The 23,267-nt window shown below is 42.0% G+C and overlaps 1 protein-coding gene and 1 long non-coding RNA gene across 3 annotated transcripts in view; one reads left to right on the forward strand and one right to left on the reverse strand.

The window, feature by feature from the left end:
* Positions 1–2,317, forward strand: part of LOC115096855 — a 102,164-nt gene extending 99,847 nt beyond the window's left edge. The window contains exon 4 of the long non-coding RNA XR_003858156.1: positions 32–2,317. This is a non-coding gene — a long non-coding RNA (uncharacterized LOC115096855). The remainder of the gene's footprint in view (positions 1–31) is intronic.
* The window catches only part of ATP2A3 (ATPase sarcoplasmic/endoplasmic reticulum Ca2+ transporting 3), a 154,950-nt gene that overhangs the window by 22,927 nt on the left and 108,756 nt on the right, over positions 1–23,267 (reverse strand). For both annotated transcript variants that reach the window (XM_029612054.1, XM_029612055.1), the window contains exons 9-13: positions 13,411–13,499; positions 7,539–7,641; positions 4,972–5,103; positions 2,984–3,109; positions 347–565 (exon numbers count right to left, since the gene is read on the reverse strand). In XM_029612054.1, coding sequence (XP_029467914.1) covers positions 347–565; positions 2,984–3,109; positions 4,972–5,103; positions 7,539–7,641; positions 13,411–13,499 — 669 coding nt within the window. The remainder of the gene's footprint in view (positions 1–346; positions 566–2,983; positions 3,110–4,971; positions 5,104–7,538; positions 7,642–13,410; positions 13,500–23,267) is intronic.

Consider the following 23,267-nt stretch of genomic DNA (forward strand, 5'->3'; position numbering starts at 1 on the left):
TACTAATTTATTGCATTCATATTCATTGCAGATATCCTGAAAACCTGTTTGGCTGGCGGTTCCCCAGGACAGACTTGGGAAGCCCCTGGTCTACCATAAAGTTTGAGCAACACTGGGTGGCTTTTCATTCCAAAAAAGGAAAAGGTATTCGACTTTTCAGATGATACAACCGGCAACACCATGGTTCCTGTTGTCCCCTCGCAACTTAAAGCGGGCCTGCCATCTCACTGTACTGAACGCTGCCACCAACGGTGCTCCAGCTCCACTGGGGAGTGGGGGAGGAGGGGGCAGAGAGGAATTATACATGGCCAGGTACTGCTTTACCCTTCCCTTAGGCAGATCTCACCTCATAGTCAATGAACTTCGATGAGTCTTCCAGCTGCAGGTCCTCCTTCTTGGGCGGGACATCCCGCGTGGCGAGGGCCAGGCAGCGCAGTGTATCAATGCCAGTTCCCCACTCACGGATCTTGGACATGATCTTTTCTCTTGCAGAAGGGGTCAGAGGGAGCTTAGTGGTTCCCACACGCACGTAGTTGCAGCGCTCTATTACACTTTCTGGCGCACCCTTCAAAAAGCACCATAAAGAGTAGTGAAAACTAATGCGCACCCCAAAAATCACTTTCAGGTCTCTTAGAATTTCAGGCTTCAGCCATTATGGAGCGTGCTTCACATCAAATGCTAGAAAGAGCATTAGGAGGTTCTGACACATACCTGATCCCCTTATGGTTTCCCTCTCCAATGCCTCCTAATTAAATTCTCTCACTCTTTACTTATAATTGGATACCACATTGTGCAATTACTTACTTTCCTGACAAACGAAGCCCTATTTGACAGGTTTAAAACAAAACAAACATATTTCATTATTTCAGTCTTGGTAACTTGGAAACTTGAGTTTGCAATTCCTTAACATAAACCTTACCAGTGAACTTACAGAAATTGGGAGATCATGCTGTTAATTCCAGGTTAGAAATACTAAATTCTCTTCCTCAAGGGTTTTTATGGCATGTTCTGGTGTTACTGTCCCAGATACTGCCCATGTTCAGTCAATGGTGTCTCCCATCAATACTGTTCTGCTGCAGGGTTTTGAAATGATTAGATTAACCCCACCTACCCCAACCAAAAAAAACCCAAAAAACACCTCTCAAACCACCAGACTATATGTAGAAAACATTTCTGAAAAGCAGAAAAAAAAATCTGTAAAATATATACAAATAAACAGATAGTGTTCTCACACTATAAAATCTAGTGAGCAATTTGCTCCAGGGATCTTGTGGTCATTTTATGGGACAGGTGAAGACTGAACAACATCCCCTTTGTCCCGAGGATTGTGCTGCAAAATTAAGTTATCCTGCAGGTGGTGCTCTTCTACCAGATTTCAATGTCCGGGCCTCAGCAAGGACAGAAGCAGTAACACATAGGCAGTTTGCCTATACACAGCGTGAAACCCCCAAATGGCAGGCGGCATCAGAGATGGAAGCAGACATTTTAGTATCTGGAGCAGGCAAAAATATTTGCATTCCTCTCATTCCTCTCTCCCTCTGACCTCCTTCACTCTGGTCCCCAAGTCCTCTTTGGCTCTCTCTCTTCCTCCTTCCTTACCCACCTCCCTCCCCCCAACTCAACCCAGAGGGTAGAAGAGCTTCAGTCCTCCTGGCTTTTCATTTGCTGCTGGCACACAGTTGCATTTCGATTACATTTCCGCCCCCTCAAAGGGTTCTGTGCCCTACAGGCTGCGGCCCCTCTCACCCACCCACTAGTTCTGGGCTCTGGGTGGAATGTTATGGGCTACCCTGCTTTTCACATGCTGCAGTCCCAGGGCAGAATTTAAGATTGTGGTGCCCACAGGTAGTGCCCATGGTGACGGGTGCCCCTTTGAAGCTGAGCTAGCACATGGCACTATGGCAAGCAGAAGCTGGCTTCTCTGTGGCCTTCAAAATGTGGCCCGCTAGGCAATATGCTGCCTCTGCCTAAATCCAGGACTGTGCAAGTCCTCTTCTCCAATCAGGAGCTGCTAAACCAGATCAGCATCGAAAAATATTACCCAGAACTGCTATTTTTCTGCCCCTCAGCCAGCAAATAAAGTATTACAGAGTCACTGGGTTTAGGGAAGGCCATCTTACATAACCTTTATAGAGTTCCAGTGCCACTGAAATGTGTTTTCATTTTAGTGAATTATGTAAATGTATGTTTTATCCATGCTGTAGATTATGTTATGCTTATTGTCTTAAAAACTGTGATTATTATATGCTGTACTAAGCTCTTTTTGGAATGATGGAAGCCAAATGATATTAAATAAATAAATAAAAGTTGGAGGCTGGCTTAGGACAGAAGGCTTGTAGTGTGATGCAAGACTCTCAGGACCAGATGAAGACATGCTGAGGCCCTAAGCTATGTTGAGTCTTTTGGTATTTAGAGGCCCCTCATAATATGGGATCCTGGTGCCTAAATCCGGCACTGCAGGCACTGCAATTCCCATATTCATTGCTGCAGGCAATGTCCATCTTCAACTGTAACAGACATTCCATGCTGACATCACTGCTTGGTTACCTTCCCATCAATTATCCAATTAAGGTCAACTGCCTACCTGGGAATTTGGGAAAACAAAAGTCTAATCTGTAGGCAGCACACAGATAATCGGAGGGGGGGGAGGGGGAGGAGGGAGAAAAAATGAATGCATCAAGAAAGGAGAAAACAGCAAGAGGTAAAACGAAGATGTAAAGTTTCCGTTTCAGTCTATTAAAATGCTCAAACCCATAGGAGGAAGTCAAGAAGAAGGATCTTTTACCCAACATCAATTCTCTATTAACAAAGATACACATCAGCTTATTAAATCTTAAATCTGGTAGAATGCTCTCTGCAGATGGAGAGAGGCCTCAGAAATCCACCCGCTGCAGTCTCTCTCTTCAGAGTGCTAGCACATCCCATTCTGTGCAAGCCCTTCAGGCACACAGAGATTTGGCTTCTCTCGGACTTCCTAAGTTACCTTCACAAACATCTTATTGCCAGAGGAAGACGAGTTGGAGTTGACAGGAGTACAGTACACGGACATGGACTTGCGATCTCGAGAAAACTCCAGGGTGCATTCCTTCTTCATCAGTTGCTTGATTATCTAGTGAGGCACATAATTAAGCAGGGCATAATTAGTACTGTCAAATCAAGATGAGAGGACATGGCAAGTTGTAGTTTTAACTTGAAGAGGTAAAACCAGGATAAATACTGCCCAAAAAAAAAAAAAGTGTCCCTTTTTCTTTATATCTTTGAGAAGTGAAAAGATATTAAATTAAAAATAAAAAGATCCCTCTAATAACAGAGAATAAGAATTAAAAATAGACAAAATGTGGGGGAAACCTAAACAGCTCACCGATCTGCAACTCCAAGGATCCATTCTGTGCCAATGATGTGGAAGAAACACTAAGACTGGCATCACCAAATCCTTCATTTACTGCACATATAAAACGTGTGGCTGGTTTATGTCCTTATCTGTTTTTTTAGTCAAAACCAAAATCAAGACTCTATAAAACCCTGGTTTTATGTCACCATGAGGTGGGGAGAGGAGGAAAGAGGGGTGCGTGTAAAGGTAAAACGCAAAAGCCGTTACATCCACTACGTAGAGGCTCTCTGGCAGGGGAACTGAACTTATGCCCACTCTCGAATTCTGGATATGATGGCAACCAGTTTTTGAAAAGGGTACGCACGCATAAAACCACTTCGAAAACTCTGGATGAAGGCGAAGAGTGAAAAGTAGCCACAGACTTTAATCTATGCAGGCTGCTTCAAAAATGACCCTCTTAAAATACTGACCCCCTTAAAATACTGACCCCCAATTGCAGAGAGCATTCCGCATCATTTTACAAATGCTGCAGGTTTTAGAACGTGGAATAAAATCAGTAGTCCGGTTTTTTTAGTTTAATTTTTTAGGTTTTAGCTCCATCATGATCCTGGAAATACTGAGTTATGAAGGAAGAAGCCAGAACTGAATCAGCAAGAGTTCTAACGACTGTGGGCCCAGGGCTTCCCAATGCCTTCCCCCTGGTGAGGCTGCCAGCCAGTCGGGTTTTCAGGACATCCACAATGAATGTCTATGAGAGACATCTGCATGCATTGGAGACACCCCCCCCCCCCCCAATATATACAAATGTGTCTCATGCACATTCATTGTGGATACCCCAAAAACCTGCCGACTGGTTGTGGGGTCACCAGGACAGGTTGTGGAAGCCCTGCAGGCTTTTGCAGAGGTAAAATGTTGAATGACTGCCATCTGCGAGGATGTTCTATACTGGATGGCCAGGAGCATAATTCCATTTCTCTCAATCGTCATGCCAATATACTTGATGCACTTGACCATCAGAATTAATGTTGAAACTGAATGGTTTGGGTCAGCCCGGTGGCTCAGTAGCGAAGGGGACCATGCAAGTCTTCCAAGTCCCTAGGGACGGCCACAGTTGAGGGAAGCCACAGAGGCAGCATTCACCACCCGAGGGGGGAAGGAGTCACTCATTCTGCACTGGTGGCATCTGGTTGCTGGTAGTAAATTTTTATGGGTTATCACAAGGTTTGGGGATAACTACACAGAACAGCAGGTGCTATTCTTAAGGGAAATATGAAGATAACTTGCACGGCGCAGCAGATACTACCGTAAGAAGCTTGCTGGGCAGACTGGATGGACCATTTTAGGTCTTTTTCTGCCATCATTTCTATGTTACTATGGTAGCCAGAGTAAAGGCCCATGATTGCAGGGTTCCAGCCCTGCAATCATGGGCCTTTACCCTGGCCCAGAGCAATTGCTACAAGGACTGCACTAAAGTAAATTGGAAGGGGAGATAAAATAGAGGAAAAAAAATACAAAAAAGTGAATTGCCTATGTTCTCAACAGTTTTCATGCCCTGGACCGCTTGCGTCAAGTTGCCACGTCTGTGGCCCCTCAAACTCTGGGGAAATCCTGTACATGTTGCGATCCTGAAACATACTCACAGAATTGCAGGCACTGGCTCTTTCTACTTTAGACAGTTTGCTGGTATCTGTGTTAAAAACATTCATCTTTTCTACCAAGCAGGTTAGGGCAGTCTCGGTTGCCTCTCCCACCTTCTCGTAGACTCCTTTTGACTGAAAAAGAAAAAAAAAAAAAGAAAATGGAAACGCAAGTCCATAATTCAAAGCTTCACCCTCTCGCCTCCAGCTGTTCATTTATGTACCTATGCTAGTTGCTCAAATATACCCAGAGACAGTGAAAATCTGTTTGCAGAAGATTGTCTTGCATTAATAGGGATGTACTTTTCATATTCAGTGCAAGGTAACTGATTTACAAGATAAACAAAGTTATCTGATATCACAGGAGGGAACCACCACCGCCAATACTCAAATAATTACCAAGAAGGTTAGAAGGAACAGGTCCAAAAAGGAAACATCTTACCCACTCAATGTATGCACAAAAAGGCCAACTGTGAATTAAAAGATAAGTTTGCACACGGCCTACCCAGCTACTACAGACCGTTGCGGGCCCAGGGAAACAGCGCAATGGTTTTCCATGCTTACTGTGATTATTGGTAGAGTAGTACAATGTGTATCAGCTCTGCAGAATAAGAAAACTGAACTTAAGAGTAAGATACCAGCACAGCTGGATGGCCTTGCTAATAATTTGGATTTGTGTAACTAACTGTTTTCATTCAAACTGGCTTGAAATATGTTTTACTGTATTTAGTACAGTAAATGGCCTGGTAGGAAATCTCCCTGCATAAGAACAGAACAGGATGGAAAATGAAGACCGTAAGGCCCATCTCGCCTGCTCAACTTACTTTCTAGTGCAGTGCCATGGACCTTAGCTGATTTTGGGCTTTCCTCTCACTTCTTTGCAACCAGGGATCCTCGGTGCTCATCATAGGTTTTTGGTTTTTTTAAATTATTATTCTGTTACTATTTTCCTGTTACCTTCCCTGGAAGGCCGTACCATACATTCACCACCCTTTAGATGAAGATGCATTTTCTGATGTTGCTTTGGAGCCTCATACCATGATCCACTGTTCTAGGAAGGGTTTCTCAAGCCACTTCAGGAGTACTTCCCAGCCATTGCAAGTCTGCAGGCTAGCCACAATGAATATGCATGAGATAGATTTGGCTGCACTGCCATCACTGTATGCAAATCTCTCTCATTCATATTCACTGGGGATAGCCTGAAAACCAGTCTGGCAAGGGGCTATTCCAGAGCTTGAGGAACACTGCCCTAGAGTATTCTTTCCTCTGAAAAATGCTCTCTTCTTGTGCCTAACATACCCTTGAGACAGCTGAAGGTCTATCATATCCCCCCACTTCTACCTCTCTGCTCTGCTCTACAGTATGCAGAGTTAGATTCTTAGGTTTCATCTCACATGGCTTTTGGTGTAGGCTCTGCACCATTTTGGAAGCCTCGTGCTGGACCACTTCCAGCCTGTCTAATCCTTTTGGAGGAAAGGTCTTTAGAAATGGACATGATGTTCTAGAGGTCTCTAGAAATGGACATGATGTTCTAGATGTGGTCTCAACAACGATGTGTACAGAGGCGTTACCGCCTCCTTTTTTCTAGTTAGGCTTCTCCCTATGCATTCTAGCATCCCTCCGTCTCTGGCCACTGCCTGATCACACTGCTTCGCTATCCTAGACTATATGTATGCTTCCAAAGAGGGGAGGAGAAAAAGGAACAAGATTATTAACAACAACAATTGCAACTGGGTGTTCCAAAGCACAGGGAGATACGATGATTCAGTTGCAGAGGTGTCTAACTCTTACCCCTGGTCTCCCAGTTTGATGTCACTGGAGCACACGTCTTCCCACTCAGCTACAGCTGAAACTTTTGGACGACTGAACTTTCAGCAGTAAACAAGTGCCGCTCACCGAGATTTCCTCGGCAGCGAGTGAGAAAGTGCCAGAGGGACTGTAAAAGGAGGACGGTCTGAAGGAGGGGTAGGAGGGCAGATATGATACTGACATTTAAATATCTAAATATTTAAACCTTTCCCAATGGAAAGGAAACTATACAAGTACGAGGGTCACAGCCTGAAGCTATAAAGGAGGTACCATTTAGAACATCAGAAAATATTATTTCACGGAAAGGATGGTGGGTGCGTGGGATGCTCTTCTGGAGGAGGCGGTGGAGACACAGACAGTAGCAGAATTTTAAAAAGCATGGGATAAATGCAGAGGATCCCTTATTGATAAGATGGAAACACAAGCCTGGAGGAAACTGCACAGAGCAGTGGTTGAAACCCAAATCGCACTGAAATGCTTGCAGTGTGCTTCCAAGAAAGGCATGGGATAACCTGCACAGAGCTCGCTGGGCAGACATTTCAGCCTTTTTCTACCATCATTTACTAGGTTACTTTGAAATCTCTGGTTGCAGAACGGTTAGACTGGCCTTTTCAGCTTTCAAAAACAGTGTTTTGAAAACAAATTTATCAGCGCCTGCACGAGATGTCTGGGCCGACTGCCATTCAGGTTGGGTGCAGAGGCAGAACAGGCAAAGGCCCGGGTGGGTAGGGGCTGTGACATAGGAAGGAGAAGCAGCTCACCACATTGAAATCCAGTGAGGAATCGTTGCAAAGAGCACAGATACTCGCTAATTCAACCAGACCATCATACTGTCCACACTGAACGGGTATATCATTCTTTAGCCTGTCTCAAAATGAAAAGAAAATTTTTAAAAAAGGCATCATGTCTTGCAATTTTGCACTCACAGTCACTACATTCCATAACCATTATTTCAAACTACAAGAATGACTGAACCTAATATTGTCAAAATATCTGTGGTTAGATCCCCCACTACCAGCTGTGCAGAGTCCTGTATAATCCCAGGGTGACCATGTCAGAAGGAGCGGGCAGAGCCAGGCCTGGTTTTAGTCTCACTGCATCGTCACACACCGGAACTGCAAAGACCAGAGATGCACCGAGAGTTAAACCGGGCCTTGCTCAGCCTGTCCCTCTGGATACGGAATGATGGGGCCACCGTATGCGTAAGGATAGGGAAGGGTGCTCCAAGACTGATTAAAATGTTTGGGATTCTAACCCTCCGGGGCCAAATATATATATATATATATATATATATATATATATATATATATATATATATATATATTTGGCCCCGGAGGGTTAGAATCCCAAATATATATATATATATATATATATATATATATATATATATATATATATATATATATATATAGATTGTAAGCCCTCTGGGGATAGGGAAATACCTACAGTACCTGAATGTAAACCGGTGTGATATCTCAATTGAGATGAATGTCAGTATATAAAAATAATAAATAAATAAGGGAAAGGGGGAGGGAGACAGATTGGAAGGATGGAAAAATTTCATTTTTTCCTCATAGTTCCCTGCTGGCCCTAAGGGATGGGATACAAAAAAATAAAGGACGGTCCTTCCAAGTGAGGGTGTCCTTATCTTCTCACTGATGAGAGCAAAGGCCACAGGAATCAAGTCGTTGCTCCAAAAGGAGAAAGTTAGGGGAAAAATAAGACTTGGCTCAACTTTTGGCCAAACAGCAAGAGAGGAGGAGAGAGAGAGAGAGAGAAAGGTAATTTTATGATGATTTAATACAAGAAAATATATGGCAGAAGCTGTTTGACTTCTCTACGCCCAACTACAGCAATGTGCAAGAAGGAAAGCATAAAAAGGATAGGGGATTATGCAGAAAAGTGTGACAAACCAGGCTCCAAAATGCTGGCCTCATCAGGAAAATTAAACATTGCACTTTAATGAGACATTAACAAATGGTTGAGTAGAAACACAGCTGGCCTACCCTGGGTCATTGGTAATTACCATGGTACATGCCTTCAAAAATGTTAAGCGTGAGGGGGAAAAAAAACGTTACACAGCCAGTAAGTGAACATTGTGAAAACATTTTTACACCGACCATAAACACTTGTAAAGTAAGTCATACACAGATGGTTTTCTTAAAACTGCACAGTAAGAAGCCAATGACAGCCTTCAAAGAATCTTCTTCCAGAGCCCGTCACCTGAGCAATTTTCTGGAGGGACTATGGGAAAATGAAGAGTAAGTGATTTTTTTTTTTATGTTCATCAAAGGTGGAGAGGTCAGATTCAACCCAGACTGACCGAGACTCAGCTTTTCCTTGAGATTTATACCGAGTAAAATTAATCATTTTGGTTCTCTCTCATCTTTTAGGGCTTTGGTGAGGATGAGAAAATACAGAAGACATTACACATCAGATACACTTTTTCAACCATTTTATATAAGAACTAGCATCTGAGAAGATTTCCATCAAGCTGCACAAGGTCTGCTTTTACTAAGTAGGCCCAACTGTAAAGTCATTAGATTGATTTAAGGAAGAATTGGTGACTGACTGACTGCCGTTCCCCCCACCTTCTGTAATATCCACTTCTCCCCTATTCCTGCTCTGTACTTTACTGGAGGAGCAATTAAGCCAAACTCTGTAATGTTATGAAGACCAAACCAAAGCTAGCTGGGATCACCAACCTCACATCTTCTGCATGTTTAATGCAAGCTTTTCAGAAGTGCAGAATTGGCGCGTTAACCTACTGCGACACCTCGTGCTGAGAGTACACACTGAAAATCTAGGTCACTGCGCCAAAATAATGGTCAATCTGAAACCAATCCAGTGATAAGACATTTCTCTATCACAGTTGGAGAACTCCCAAATGGTTTTGTGTCCTCATTACTTCAGCTACAGTTAGCAACATTAATATACCGTCGTTAATATTTCATGCAGAATTATTCTGTAGACAACTTGTTATGCATGTAAATTCATTTAAACACTCTTTGAAATTAATATAGTGATTAGAGAGCAAATTAAGCAGGCAGGCTTAAATTATGCAATCACTCTGCCTGTTTTATTCATTACTGAAAAAAAAAGGTCTTTCAAATGTTTCAATTTGCTTTGAGTCATTAAACCACAAGTTATCTGTCGTGATGCTGCCCTACATGATTTACCAGCTTCTCTCACTGTGATCGTATTATGAGATCTAGTCCCCAAAATACACGACATTTCACTTTGAAACTCATTCAAAAGCACATTTGCATAACAAACCCTATTATAAACAATAAAACAAGTCAAAATTGTTTTTCTTTTTAATAGCACATTTTTGTGCTGGAAAACAAACAACAAAAAAAAAGATTTGCAGGTTACTAATACTTTACAGCTCTAAAGAAACTAAGTGCTCATTTTTTCCACAGAACAAATAATGGAACTTGCACACTTTCTCTCCAAAAAAACAAACATTTTATATTGGAAGGAACCCTTCCAAGGTTTGGAAGGCACAGTTCACAACCTACAACTCCTTAATTCTCAGCATCAGGTTTACTCAAAATGTTTCTCATAACTAGAAAATACAAACATTGTGATACCATATTATGATGACTAATTTTCAGAAAACCAGCCACTGTGCCAATTTTCTGATGGCTACTCTTCACCAAGGAGTTATTGTGATGTATATGGAGGGAGCTTCTTGTTAAATTATGTTAAGGAAAGCAAGGAATATGGCTGCCCATCGCTGATCTCACCAACATTTTTTTGTTTATTTTATTTTAAAGTTTTTATATACTGACATTCACTGTGAGTATCACATCGGTTCACATTAAACATGAACTTAGCTTATAAATGCTTTCCAGAAAACATCAGTCGTTATAATGTGTCAGGGTGATCAGTTTTCACCAAAAATCAGTCACTATGGTGCTGAACCCCGGTGATCATTTGCACCAGCGGCAGTCATCGTGAGGATGCTATCATTGTGATAATTTTGACCACAGTCAGTCATGGTAATACTGCAGCTTGTTCCTAATATGGAGCACCACGAAGGCACAAGAAATATAGGTATCAGAGTGATTATGGTTTCCATTGCGTGGTCTATACTTTTCCTATACTACCGATTACCCCTGTCTCTCTATATATCAATACAATACCTCAAAAGACAAGTTCTTAATATTTGCTCACTACATTTATTTTTATATACCGACATTCGATCTGACACATCACATCGGTTTACATTCAGGTACTGTAGGTATTTTCCCTATCCCCAGAGGGCTTACAATCTGAGGGGGTCATTTATCAAAATGCGCTAAGGCGTTTTCGCATGCGTTAAGGGCTTATCGCATGCGAAAAGCCCCATTAACGCATGCGATAGGCCCTTACCACATGCGAAAACGTCTTTAACGCATGCGATAGCACCATATCGCATGGTGCGATGCAAACCTGAAAAGGAGGAGGAGTTAGGGGCAGGGAGTGGGCATGCCAGTGTGCGAAATGCTATCGCACAGACATAACGCCGATTTTAACTACATCTTTTTAAATAGCGTTAAGCCGTGTGATAGCTTGCATTACCGGGCAGTAAGGTTTTATCGCATTTAGCAATGACTCCTGACAGGCCTGTTTGAGTAGATTTAAAGCCCCCAGAGAGGGAGAGAGGGGGAGAGAGAGAGAGAAGGTGGAGGGGGAGAGGGAGACTAGCCATAGTATCCTCTCCCTAGAGAGGTATTTGTATCCCTATGGTAGGTCCACCTAGTAACTCTAGATGAGGGTTAGGTTTTGGTGTAGGGGGTTAGGGGCCACTTTTGAGACGTACAAACAGAACAGTGGTCTCCTGTGAAGATCTGAGGACAGACGGAGAGAGGAAACTCACTCCAAGATGAGATTTGTGCAATGTTCTCTCCACCTAGCTTCATGGACTCTCTACCTGGGTAACATCAAGCTAGGTGGAGAGAACATTGCCCAAATCTCACTTGGAGTGAGTTTCCACCTCAAGTTACTAGGTGGGCCTAACATAGGGATACAAATACCTATCTAGGGAGAGGATATTATGGCTAGCTAACTTAGTTCTTCGCATAGGTAATTAGCGCAAATTGCAATAAACTGTATATTAGCATAAACCACGCCCCTTTTGCTATCACATGCGATACTTATCGCATTTTGATAAATCCAGGCCTAAGTTTGTACCCGAGACAATGGAGGGTAAAGTGACTTGTCCAAGGTGAGGAGTGACAATGGGACTTGAACCCTGGTCTCCTGGTTCATAACCCACTGCTCTAACCACTAGGCTATTCCTCCTCCCCCTATCACACTATTTACAAAAGTTCAATATATAATATTTCTTTATTTATAATTATCTTTCCTCAACATTGTAAATAGCCTTAACAGATAAACTAACAAAGTAGACACTACTTCAATTTTTTTTTTTTTTAAAAACCCCAACATTCATTCATCCCGATTCAAATCACACATATTGGCAATGCCCCGATGCCTTGTTGATTGTATATCTAAATCCTCTTTATTTTCCTGTGCAGGAATTATATTTCTTCTTTTAGAGGTTTCAAATGGAGTCCACTCCAGAGAGCATTTTGAAGTGCTGAGAGCAGGGATGAAAGTACTTTGGGTGGCAAGAAGCCGCCGAAACACCATGGCATCGGGCATGGTTTGACAAAGGAATATGTGAGAGTGGACTCCATTTGAACCCTCTAAAAGAAGAAATATAATTCCTGCACAGGAAAATAAAGAGGATTTAGATATACAATCAACAAGGCATCGGGGCATTGCCGATATGGACAACATGAGCATAGTTTTCTGCAGTTTTTAATTCAGTGATATACACCAAGTCCTCTTCAATATGTTGTGCAAACATGATGAGAACAGCTTTCTGAATAGCTCTGTGATTTAAAGCATGGTTTGAGAAACTGATTGGATTGTTTTTTCAATGGAATATATCTGTAACACTTACCTTATATGTTGAATTTTTATAGGGCGGGTTGAGTATGAATGTTGTGTGATTTGAATCGGGATGAATGAGTGTTGGGGTTTTTTTGGGTTTTTTTTTAAATACTGAAGTAGTGTCTACTTTGTTAGTTTTTCTGTTAAGGCTATTTACAATGTTGAGGAAAGATAATTATAAATAAAGAAATATTATATATTGAAATTTTGTGAATAGTGTGATATGTAATGAGCAAATATTAAGACCTTGTCTTTTGAGGTATTTCCATTGCGTGGTACCAAAGTTTAATTACTAAGCCAGATCTGAAGCTTGCAAAGTTTCTCTTATAACTTAGTTTGATTAGATACATTGAGACAATGATTACTTAAATATTACAATTTCAGAGTCTGCTACTCTCCTTTCTTTCACTAATACCACCAGTCAAGGACTCTGGATCAGAGTCTAGAGAGGGCCCGTACAGGGTTGGTTTGGCTCAATCTATTATTGCAGGATGCGAATGGGAGTGGGGAAGGAGGGTCATCCATGACCAGGGAATTGCTTTTTTTGGGGGGGGGGGTCCCTAAGGCACCTTTAAATCCTCCCCAAATACCACATAGAACTGATGCAAAAAGATTTGGTGAAACATTATCCGATGCTGAGACCATTTCAGAAAAGGCAGCTCTCAGCACTGCGCAGTCACTACTTACACTTGTCCTTCTGGGGCATAGGTAGACCCGGTAATGCTGAATTCATGAAGGCTGCAATTGATTCCGTCGATCTTCTCAACGATAAACATCTGTGAATACGAGAGACAGACAAGAATAATAGCTGGGTGAACAAGAGAGGCCTACACTCTCGCTCCTCAGTCCCTGCTCATCATTTCCCCTCCTGCCCTCATCCAAAAATGCAGGGAACGCATCTACCCTCTCCACGCAGGAAAGAAGGTACGCAGAGCACTCTGGAACATTTACACTCATATAAAATGAATGATGCTTACAATATGAAAATTGAGGACTAATCTATGAGTGACTAATCGCACAGTTACCTTATAAAATTCAAGCAATTATATTATTTTATGTGCAATAACAGGAGGCATTTTGTCTTGCATTATATTACGTGATGTCTAATAACGAATCAGATTTCTGATGCTAGGCATTAATCAAAGGAAGGCTGTACCCTCGGCGTACTGTGCTTACAATAAAAAAATAAATGCACAAAACAAATGGCAATCCTTAAATTATATTAATAAAGAGGCCACTAAAGAATCTGTGCAATTTTAGCTGCATTTGGAGGAGACGTTCCCATGGCAGGGGGAGGGGAGAGGAGGAAAACAAAACGCGCCAACTCCATTTTCAGATCTCTGCCTGTTATTTTCAATGAAAAAAAAAAACCCAAAAACATTCCTGCACAACGCCCCCTCCACAACACCATAAAAACAGGTACAAATGTTTGCAGGTTCTCTGTGCCATTGGCAAATTTCAAAGCAAAAAGCAGGTGCGCACGTTCATTTTGAAAACTGGAGCAAAGCAAAAAAAAAAAAAAGACATTATTTCCGGATTTGATCCCAATGTGGATGGTTCTGAAAATTGCCTCATTGGTGTGATTACTGGGGCTTCCTTCCCTCCCCGGGCGCCGAGAACTCTAGCCCCAGTTGACCTGGGGAGCAGAAGACCCAATTCGGGGATTGAACTGAGCCATCTGGCCGGCCCACCATGCATTCTTGACTAAATTAAAGGATTTTGTGCTGACTGTAAATTAAAAGATTTTGACACATGGTCACGTGAAAACCAATTTGATGTAACACTATGCTAGATGTTGTGAGGAGGAGATCTGTGACAAACTACAGAGGGACTTCAAGAGCAAGCAATAGACATGCACCTGACAAAATATTCCATTACTTCTCTGCTAAACTTGCTCAAGAAGAGTTCAAGCCCACCATCAAGTGCGACGTTTATAGCTCTTCCTTCAGCAAATGCTCTTTTGAAAAACTCTCCTCATTTTGGCTTTTAAACTTGCCTTCTATCTGATGCTGAACTTGTGCAAATAAGGCAAAGAATGCCTTGGCTTCCCATATATTTGGAAAGCAAACAAGCCATGCCCACCGCTCAAATAATATAAAGTCCCCAGAATAACCACTGCAGGGAGAAAATGCAACGTAAAAAATGCAATAAAGGACGCAGTGCCCTAATTAAACCCAAGAGAATGTACACATGGAGCCTAATCCAGCTACCATACTCAAAGCTTTGCGTACTGGGGGACAGGAGGAGGAATCATCACTTTATAGGCAATTGTCCATGCTCCCATGGCAACCTATCCCTCTCAATGCGCCAGAAATGCTTACTTATCTTTCTAATAGAAGCCAACAGGTCAATAGCCAATCCCATTCTTCTTCGTGGTTCCATTTAGGCTCTGGTGTTCCCCAAGGATCTGCTCTCTCCGCAACCTTGTTTAACATCTACTTAACACTCCTATGCCATATTCTTTCTAATCTTCGTATTCACTATAAACTTTATGCTGACGATATACAGTTCTACTTTCCTCTCAAAGAAACATGGTCACACACTGAATCCTTTCTTCACACTAGTCTATCAACTATCCAAGGATGGCTAAGTCATAATAAAATTAGCACTCAGTATCTCTAAAACTGAAATAATTATCTTACCCCACTTTCCAAATCAAAATATACCAGTTTTTGATTTAATAATCACTCAAAGTTCGTAATCTTGGAATCATTATTAACCCTGCTCTTTCAATGCACAATCATGTAAAATTTCTCACCCAATCTTCTTTTCTCAAATTAAGACTTCTCAGACATCTAAAACCTCTTCTCTACCCTACTGATTTCTGCTCTGTCCTACAATCTCTTCTTCTCTAGCACTGACTACTGTAACTCACTCTTAATCGGTTTGCCTGCCTATACTACCCGGCTATTACAAATTATACAGAATTCAGTTGCTAGGCTTCTGACAGGAACTCCAACCCGTGAACATATCACCCCTATATTGGAATTTCTTCATTGGCTCCCTATTACATATCAAAATCCAACTTAAGTTGGCCACAATTATACATTCTTCTATCCATGATATCCGCTCTCCCTGGATCATATCTATCCTTAAAATCCCTATTCCTATTAGATTTCCAAGATCCTCCTCCCAGTCACTTCTTGATGTTCCTTTTCCTAGGTACAGAGAAGGGCAACCAAAATGATAAAGGGGATGGAACAGCTCCCCTATGAGGAAAGGCTGAAAAGGTTAGGGCTGTTCAGCTTGGAGAAGAAACGGCTGAGGGGGGATATGATAGAGGTCTTTAAGATCATGAGAGGTCTTGAACGAGTAGATGTGAATTGGTTATTTCCACTTTCGGATAATAGAAAGACTAGGGGGGCATTCCATGAAGTTAGCAAGTAGCACATTTAAGACTAATCGGAGAAAATTCTTTCACTCAACGCACAATTAACCTCTGGAATTTGTTGCCAGAGGATGTGGTTAGTGCAGTTAGTGTAGCTGGGTTCAAAAAAGGTTTGGATAAGTTCTTGGAGGTGAAGTCCATTAATTGCTATTAATCAAGTTTACTTATAGGCCGATACAGTACAGTGCGCTCCAGCAGAGCACACTGTTAACCTGCGTTTGGGCGCGCGTTTGACACGATAGCAAGGAGTAATAGTGTGTCGAAAACGCGCATTTAACCCCCCCGGAAACTAGTAGCGCCCGCAACATGCAAATGCATGTTGATGGCCCTACTAGTTATTCCCGCGCGATTCAGTAAGTAAAATGTGCAGCCAAGTCGCACATTTTACTTTCAGAAATTAGCGCCTACCCAAAGATAGGCGTTAATTTCTGCCGGCACTGGGAAAGTGCACAGAAAAGCAGTAACTGCTTTTCTGTACAACCTCCAACTTAATATCATGGCGATATTAAGTTGGAGGTCCCAAAAGTTAAAAATAATTAAAAATAATAATTTAAAAAAAAATGTAAAAATTGACCCGCGGCTCGCGGATTGAAAACTGGACACTCAATTTTGCCGGCGTCCGGTTTCTGAACCCGTCAGCGGGCTCAAGAACAGACGGCGGCAAAATTGAGCGGCGGCTGTCAAACTCGCTGACAGCCGCCACTCCTGTCAAAAAAGAGGCGCTAGGGACGCGCTAGTGTCTCTAGCGCCTCTTTTTACTGTGGGCCTTCATTTGCATGCGGGCCGATACTAATTCATGCACACAGGAGAGTGGCCTGTGCGCTCGCCCACTCTCCCGCGACTTTTACTGTATCGACCCATTAGGGAACAGCCACTGCTATTAATTGCATCAGTTGCATGGGATCTTCTTGGTGTTTGGGTAATTGCCAGATTCTTGTGGCCTGGTTTGGCCTCTGTTGGAAACAGGATGCTGGGCTTGATGGACCCTTGGTCTGACCCAGCATGGAAGTTTCTTATGTTCTTAGAATAGACCATCTGGAAGAGACTCAAGAACACACATTCTCCTCTGCAGGTCCTCTCCTATGGAACTCCCTTACAAATGAACTAAGAAACCTTAATAAAAAACCCTACTTCAGAAAAGCCATAAAAACATACTTGTTTAAGAAAACCTTCCCCAATCAGGCAGACAATACATAATTATCCCAGGCCTCTCTTGATTTGTATATTCTGGCAGAGAACCAATTTATCCACTATTGCATTTTTGTATTTTTATTTTATCTTATTTTTATTCTTAAGTTTTAGTGAATTTTACTTTATGTTTTATTTATGTGTGACTTATGTATGTTTTACATGTATGTTTTCTACAAATTTTGGCAGGCACATTGAGCATGCCCAGCACCAGTCAGCTAAGCTCCTCCTTTCCAGATCACACACTATACAGACTACCTGTTAGTACCGCATAACTTTGCTGTGTATTAAGAATGGGGGGGGGGGGGGGGGGGAAGGTGGGGAAGAGAATATAGGGACTATATAACTATGCCTTCAGTGATAATTTATAAATACCTGTGATACCAGTATGGAAAAATGTGTAATGACGGATTTGTTGTGTGTCTGATTATTTATTTCTTGATAAGTCATAGTCTCTTACAATTTCAAATCAACGCGATTTGAATAAAGTTGAATTGAATATTTGCCTACCGTAACCGCTCTGGTTTAAGCATGGCAATCAATTAAAAAAAAAAAAAAAAAAAGACAGGATGAAACTTAAGGCATATATAGTTGACCCTGAAGATTGTCGCGTAGTAGCTACCTAAAGCATACAAAAACGCTCACCATTAAACCTGGTAAACTGCTTTGATTTTCTGCACTATCAGCTGTCAGCACCTCTGCAAAGACATCGGCTATCTTTTACAGTTTCACTTAGGATCAGTCATCACCTATGGTAATTCTGACGACAGGCCCATTTGTGTGGGGGATTTATTATATTTCACAAGGAGTGTTTCTCAGTGTTTGGGATAGCCCAATCACAATGAACTGGGAATCAGGAGATCCAAGTTCAAATCCTGCTTTTGCCACGGACATGCCACATTACCTCCCATTCGCTCAGGCACCTACTGAGCTTGTAAGCTCTCCGGAGAAGGTACCTTACTATGCTTGTACGTAATTTGTTATAAAGCATCCTGGTTTAGGGAGCCACATAAAAGAATTCAGAAATTTAAACTAGTACTGTAGGAAAGTCAAATGCTATAGCAAAAAATAATCCATCCAGCAGGAAGGTTATTACATTTGCTCTAAAGTTACCAAAATGGCAGATAAACCGCTCTTAAGACCTGAATGGCTACAATAACCACAGTGATAGCTTCTGGTAAAAACCTTCTCCAAAGTGAAATTAATTTGCAAAAGTAAGAGCACCTAGTTGGCTTCCAAAAATTAATCTGTCTCTTTGGTAAACAGGGGGGGTCTCATATTGGCTATTTAAAGGGGACCTTTTACCCACGCACTCTGCATTTGTGCAGATGCTCTCTTCTCCTAATAAATAAATAAATACGCAGCAATTCAAAAAGGCCATTTATGCAGGTTGTTTCCCTCCCCTGACCTAAACACACCCCTTGGCAACAACTCCTCTCAATTTTAGCTACAAGCCACACAGAGGGAGGGGAAATTTTCAGACAGCCAATCTGCGCCCAGGTGGCTTTCAAAATTGCTCTCCCCATGATTATGAAATCATGGGGAGAGCAAGTCTGGTCCCACGTTGTCTCCTGCAGGATTAAGTAGGAGGAGATGAGCAAGGACATAGGGAATGCCTGGGGGGGGGAGGGGAGGGGGGGGGACAGGAGTAAATGAGCCTCCCTCTGGGTCTTTGCGGCACACAAAAAAAAAACTTTGCGCCTGCATTGAGAAGCAGGCACAAAAGCACTCGCCAGACGTTCCCCACTGAGATTTGATTTTATAACCTCTGTGTGTAATTTCCATCTCTGACCTTAACTGCCCACTTTTTCGCATGTCTAAAGGTTACATGAATAGCACACCTAGCAGGGGGGAGAAAGATAACCAGACCAGTTTTACATAGGTATAAACAAGGGAACCTGCATACAATCTTGCGATTATTATCCCCTCTGTTCACTTGTTTAAAAAAAAAAAAAAAAATAGGCTGGTAAGTAAAATCATGGCCGAGACTAAGGAAAACAGCCCTTTATCAACAAGTCAGAACAAGTTGTGCTTGAAAGGAATAAATGCTAGACAGCACAACCTGACCAATCTAAGTGCGGTTCAGTTGTCTCTAAAATATAATCTGCTGAGACTTTGCACATATCCCTAAGTGATAAACTGAGGGACAGAGAACAAAGCACATTCACAGCCACTGAAACCAAGGAAGAGGAACAGCTGCAAGCAATAGTATTTCTGACATGGCAAACTGAGAACAAGATCCTTCCTTAGTCCAAATCTTGCAAGAAACTAGCAACCACAATAGGCCACATTACTTCTCCTCACCCAGCTAGCAATTAACAATAAACAGTACTGATCAGATGTAATAAACCTGTTCAAATGTGTACATGGGTTGGGGTTTTTTTTTTTTTTAGCAATTACCGTATATTCAATTGGATTGTAAAATACACCCTTCTTAATCAAGAACCAATTCTTTTCTGCTAATCTGCAATGTTATTTCCTACTTCTAGAATAAGTCCTTGGCAACGGTGACCTTTTAACCCGCGGTGCCATTAATCTAGTTGGAGTAGCAAGAAAGCTTAAGTCCCAGTGTAAAACTTGGTCATGGTAACTATGGCAACAACAAAGTTCAGGTTCCATGCATGAACTCTGTGATGGACGACTGATCCAGTGGCACCAAGTCAAAACAGACCTTCTGAATGACGAAGGCCTGTTTAATAAATGCGCTACAACTTATTTCCAGATTTAATAAATGCTAATGTTTATTGTACATGTAAACCATGGGGAGGAAATAGCTGTACATTAATCCATAAACAGGATAGATAAAAAATTTTTGAAACGTCCTCACTAGTAGTTCTAAATGGCTCTTTTTCTGATGGGTGTTGGCTCTCTTCCAGATAGAAAGGCTTCTGTATAAACTCACTGCAGTGTTTACCTTTTAAGGGCGGAGGTTGCACACTAGGCTTGTGTCAAGCAAACAATGGAACTCAGCTGGCCGGGTACCAACCTACCATGCAGGTCCAAACGCATTCATCTCTACCTTTAACCCCTTCGGCTATCCGTCTCCCAAATAATCGCACTACTAAAAATAAAAGCTTTAATGAACAAGAAGTTACATGCATAACTCATGGAGCTACTTTCCGTGACGTGCAGTCGCACACATGTATGCGTTTCTTCACTCTCCCACCTTCCGAAAAACACCCTTCAGTGTGGGGGGTCTGCAAGAGGCCTCGTTCACCCACAGGCCCTGCAGCACTCCGTCCCCTTGCACAGGAAGCCCTGAGGGAGGAGGGGGTGGGATGCTGCTGGGCATATTAGTGCGAGGGCTTGTGCAGATTCCCCCACCCCCATGCTGAGGTTTCTTGATCACATTTCTGCTGCAGTAGGATTGGCGCCACTAGCAAGCTCAGATAAAAGCATGGCAGAAGGAGCTATGCTCTGGTGCTTATGTGGCACCTAGGCCTAAATCCCCATGCTGAAGTTTCTTGATCGCATTTCTGCTGCGGTAGGTTGGGCGCCACTAGCAAGCTCTGCTTGTAAAGGTCCTCTTGGACGTACTGAAAACGTAGCGTGGACAGGACACAAACAGAAAAGTTATGGGAGAGGTGAGAAGCACATGGACATGGTGATCCTTTAAGCCTGCTTCCCTTCAGAAAATGAGAGGAGGAGGAAAGTGAGAAACAACAAGGGGCAATGCATTTTGTGCTTTGAAATAATAATTTAGTACTAATGCCCTCTTAAGACGAGGAGCTATCAGCGACAAGAGCTGCCAAACATATTCTTGGAATCAATGCACCCCCGTAACTATATTAGCAGATTTATTTGTAGCATTCACTGATCAGGCTTGATATTTACCAACTGCAGCAAGGAGCTGAGTCTTCCTACACCACAAGAGTCCCTTCACCAATGGATTATAAGCCTCTAAAAGTGGGAGGAGGGGGGAGTCAGGATGCCACAAACCTATCACCCTATTCATCAAGGGCTCCTGTCAGCTAGCTGTCACCTGAAAACCACATTTCAAAGTGTGAAAAGTAATTCCATGGGCGGGAGATACCCTGGTTTGTTTGCAAAGGAACAGCTCATGCAGCATGAGTCATTCTGTGGTGAGTCACAGGGAGGGTCATTTTCAGACCTGTCCATGTAGCGGGGTAAAGTCTTCATCTGCATTGTACAATCATTGAGGACTTTCAAAAATACGAACTTAAGTGTGCATGAGTTCGCTTTGAAAACCCTCAGATAATGGGGCCGAGCATGTGCGAACATTCACCTGCTCTTTGGAGGGTGTAACTCGCGTGCATATTTTTAAAATGCAAAACACGCAAGATGCAAGTTCCAATTCTGCCCCAACTCTGCGCCTCCTTGGAGCACCTCTCTGCAGTTCACGTGCACCGGAGCCCCAGGCTATTTTAGTATAGCCACATATGCATATGAAAAGCTTTGAAAATGATGCCCTATGGTGTGAAATATTTGGGCAGCATAAATCATGGCACGTGTTGGTCAACATTTTACGCCCCCACCCCCCATCTTGAAGGTAGAGGACAAAGGACCTACATATTCTCTTTTTTTTTTTTTTTCAATAAAAGAAATGGCCTTGTAAGTCCAGGACGTCCCAAACCCATCTTGGTAGCCCTGCTGCTGGCAGGGTTTCAAGATAGCCATGATAAACATGCACGCGAAATCGACAAACACCGGGTCTCCCAAAGTATGCAGATTTATTTTATGCATAATCATTGTGGTTATTCTGAAAACACTACTGGCTGCGGGGGTCACCAGGGCACCTTTGGGAAGTCCTACTGTATTCAGTTAGTTGCTCAATAAGGAGAATACATAAGGAATATATTCTCTCTACACATGATGTTCCTCTTCTTTTTTAATAGCCTGATACTCTAGTTATCTGGGTTAAGCCAATGTTTTCTGCTTTTATTAGTTTATATAAATGGGCACGGTTCTCTTTAATCATGCTCCAGAAAAGAAAAAGAAAAAAGAAAAAAACAAGATGTTCTATGCATATCTACCAGTGCAGGTACATATAAGATTCCACTATTACAAATGTCACAGAGGTTTTTCCTTATCTCGGTTAGCTATAATTTTGTTTTAATGTAAACCGATGAGATGTTCCCAATGTTCATCGGTATATAAATCTTCTAAATAAATAAATAAAATAAATTATCTGTAGGACAAAACAAATTTGGGGGCATGAACTTCTCTGGCGGGAACAATCTGTGACCTATAAATAAAAGCCATTTGAACACAGAAGCAGAGAGGTTTTTTTTTCTTTAATTCACTGAGAGAGGACTTTAAATAAAACTCGCCACTTGTTTAGCATTGTTAAACCACTTCTGAACCAGCATAAATTAAGTCTGAATGTAGCAGTAACTGCAGAACATTATGAGGGTTTTGTTTTAAAAAAAAAAAAAATGTTCTAATAAAATTTGTCTCCATTAGGCAGACTTTGGAGTCACTAAATCTCTCCCTGCCTACGAATGCCAGAGATTCTCCAATTAATTTAGTGGTACAAGAGAGAATTCTCTGTTGATGTAAGAGAATCATTAGTATGGGAGACTTTTCACCAGTGCAGGCAAAAAGATTTAAAATTTTATGGCCACCATAAGTATAAATGGCTTATCAAGGAATCAAAAAAAGGTTTAGTGCTGTTACTAAGCTGATCAATGGCTCATTGCAAGAAGGCATTTTTTTTCCATCCGAGCAGCAATTCGTGTACTAAAAAAAAAAAAAAAAAAAAAATACTAATGCAGATTCCCCAAGGACTAAAGTAATTATAGACCTCTAGCTAAACTGATTTGGGTAAACTGTTCCGAAAAGCCGTTAGACATTTTTGGCAGAGGGACATCATTTTCATCTATTTCAGTCCGGATTTAAAGGAGGATATGGTACAGAAATGACACAGACAGCGTTACCTGACACATTTGCACATAGAAACCAGATAAAGGAAATGGCAATCTGTTAGTTTTACTTGTCCTTTCTTCAG

Source organism: Rhinatrema bivittatum, chromosome 8 (genome assembly GCF_901001135.1).
Source record: "Rhinatrema bivittatum chromosome 8, aRhiBiv1.1, whole genome shotgun sequence".
In the NCBI taxonomy this organism is placed as follows: Eukaryota; Metazoa; Chordata; class Amphibia; order Gymnophiona; family Rhinatrematidae; genus Rhinatrema; species Rhinatrema bivittatum.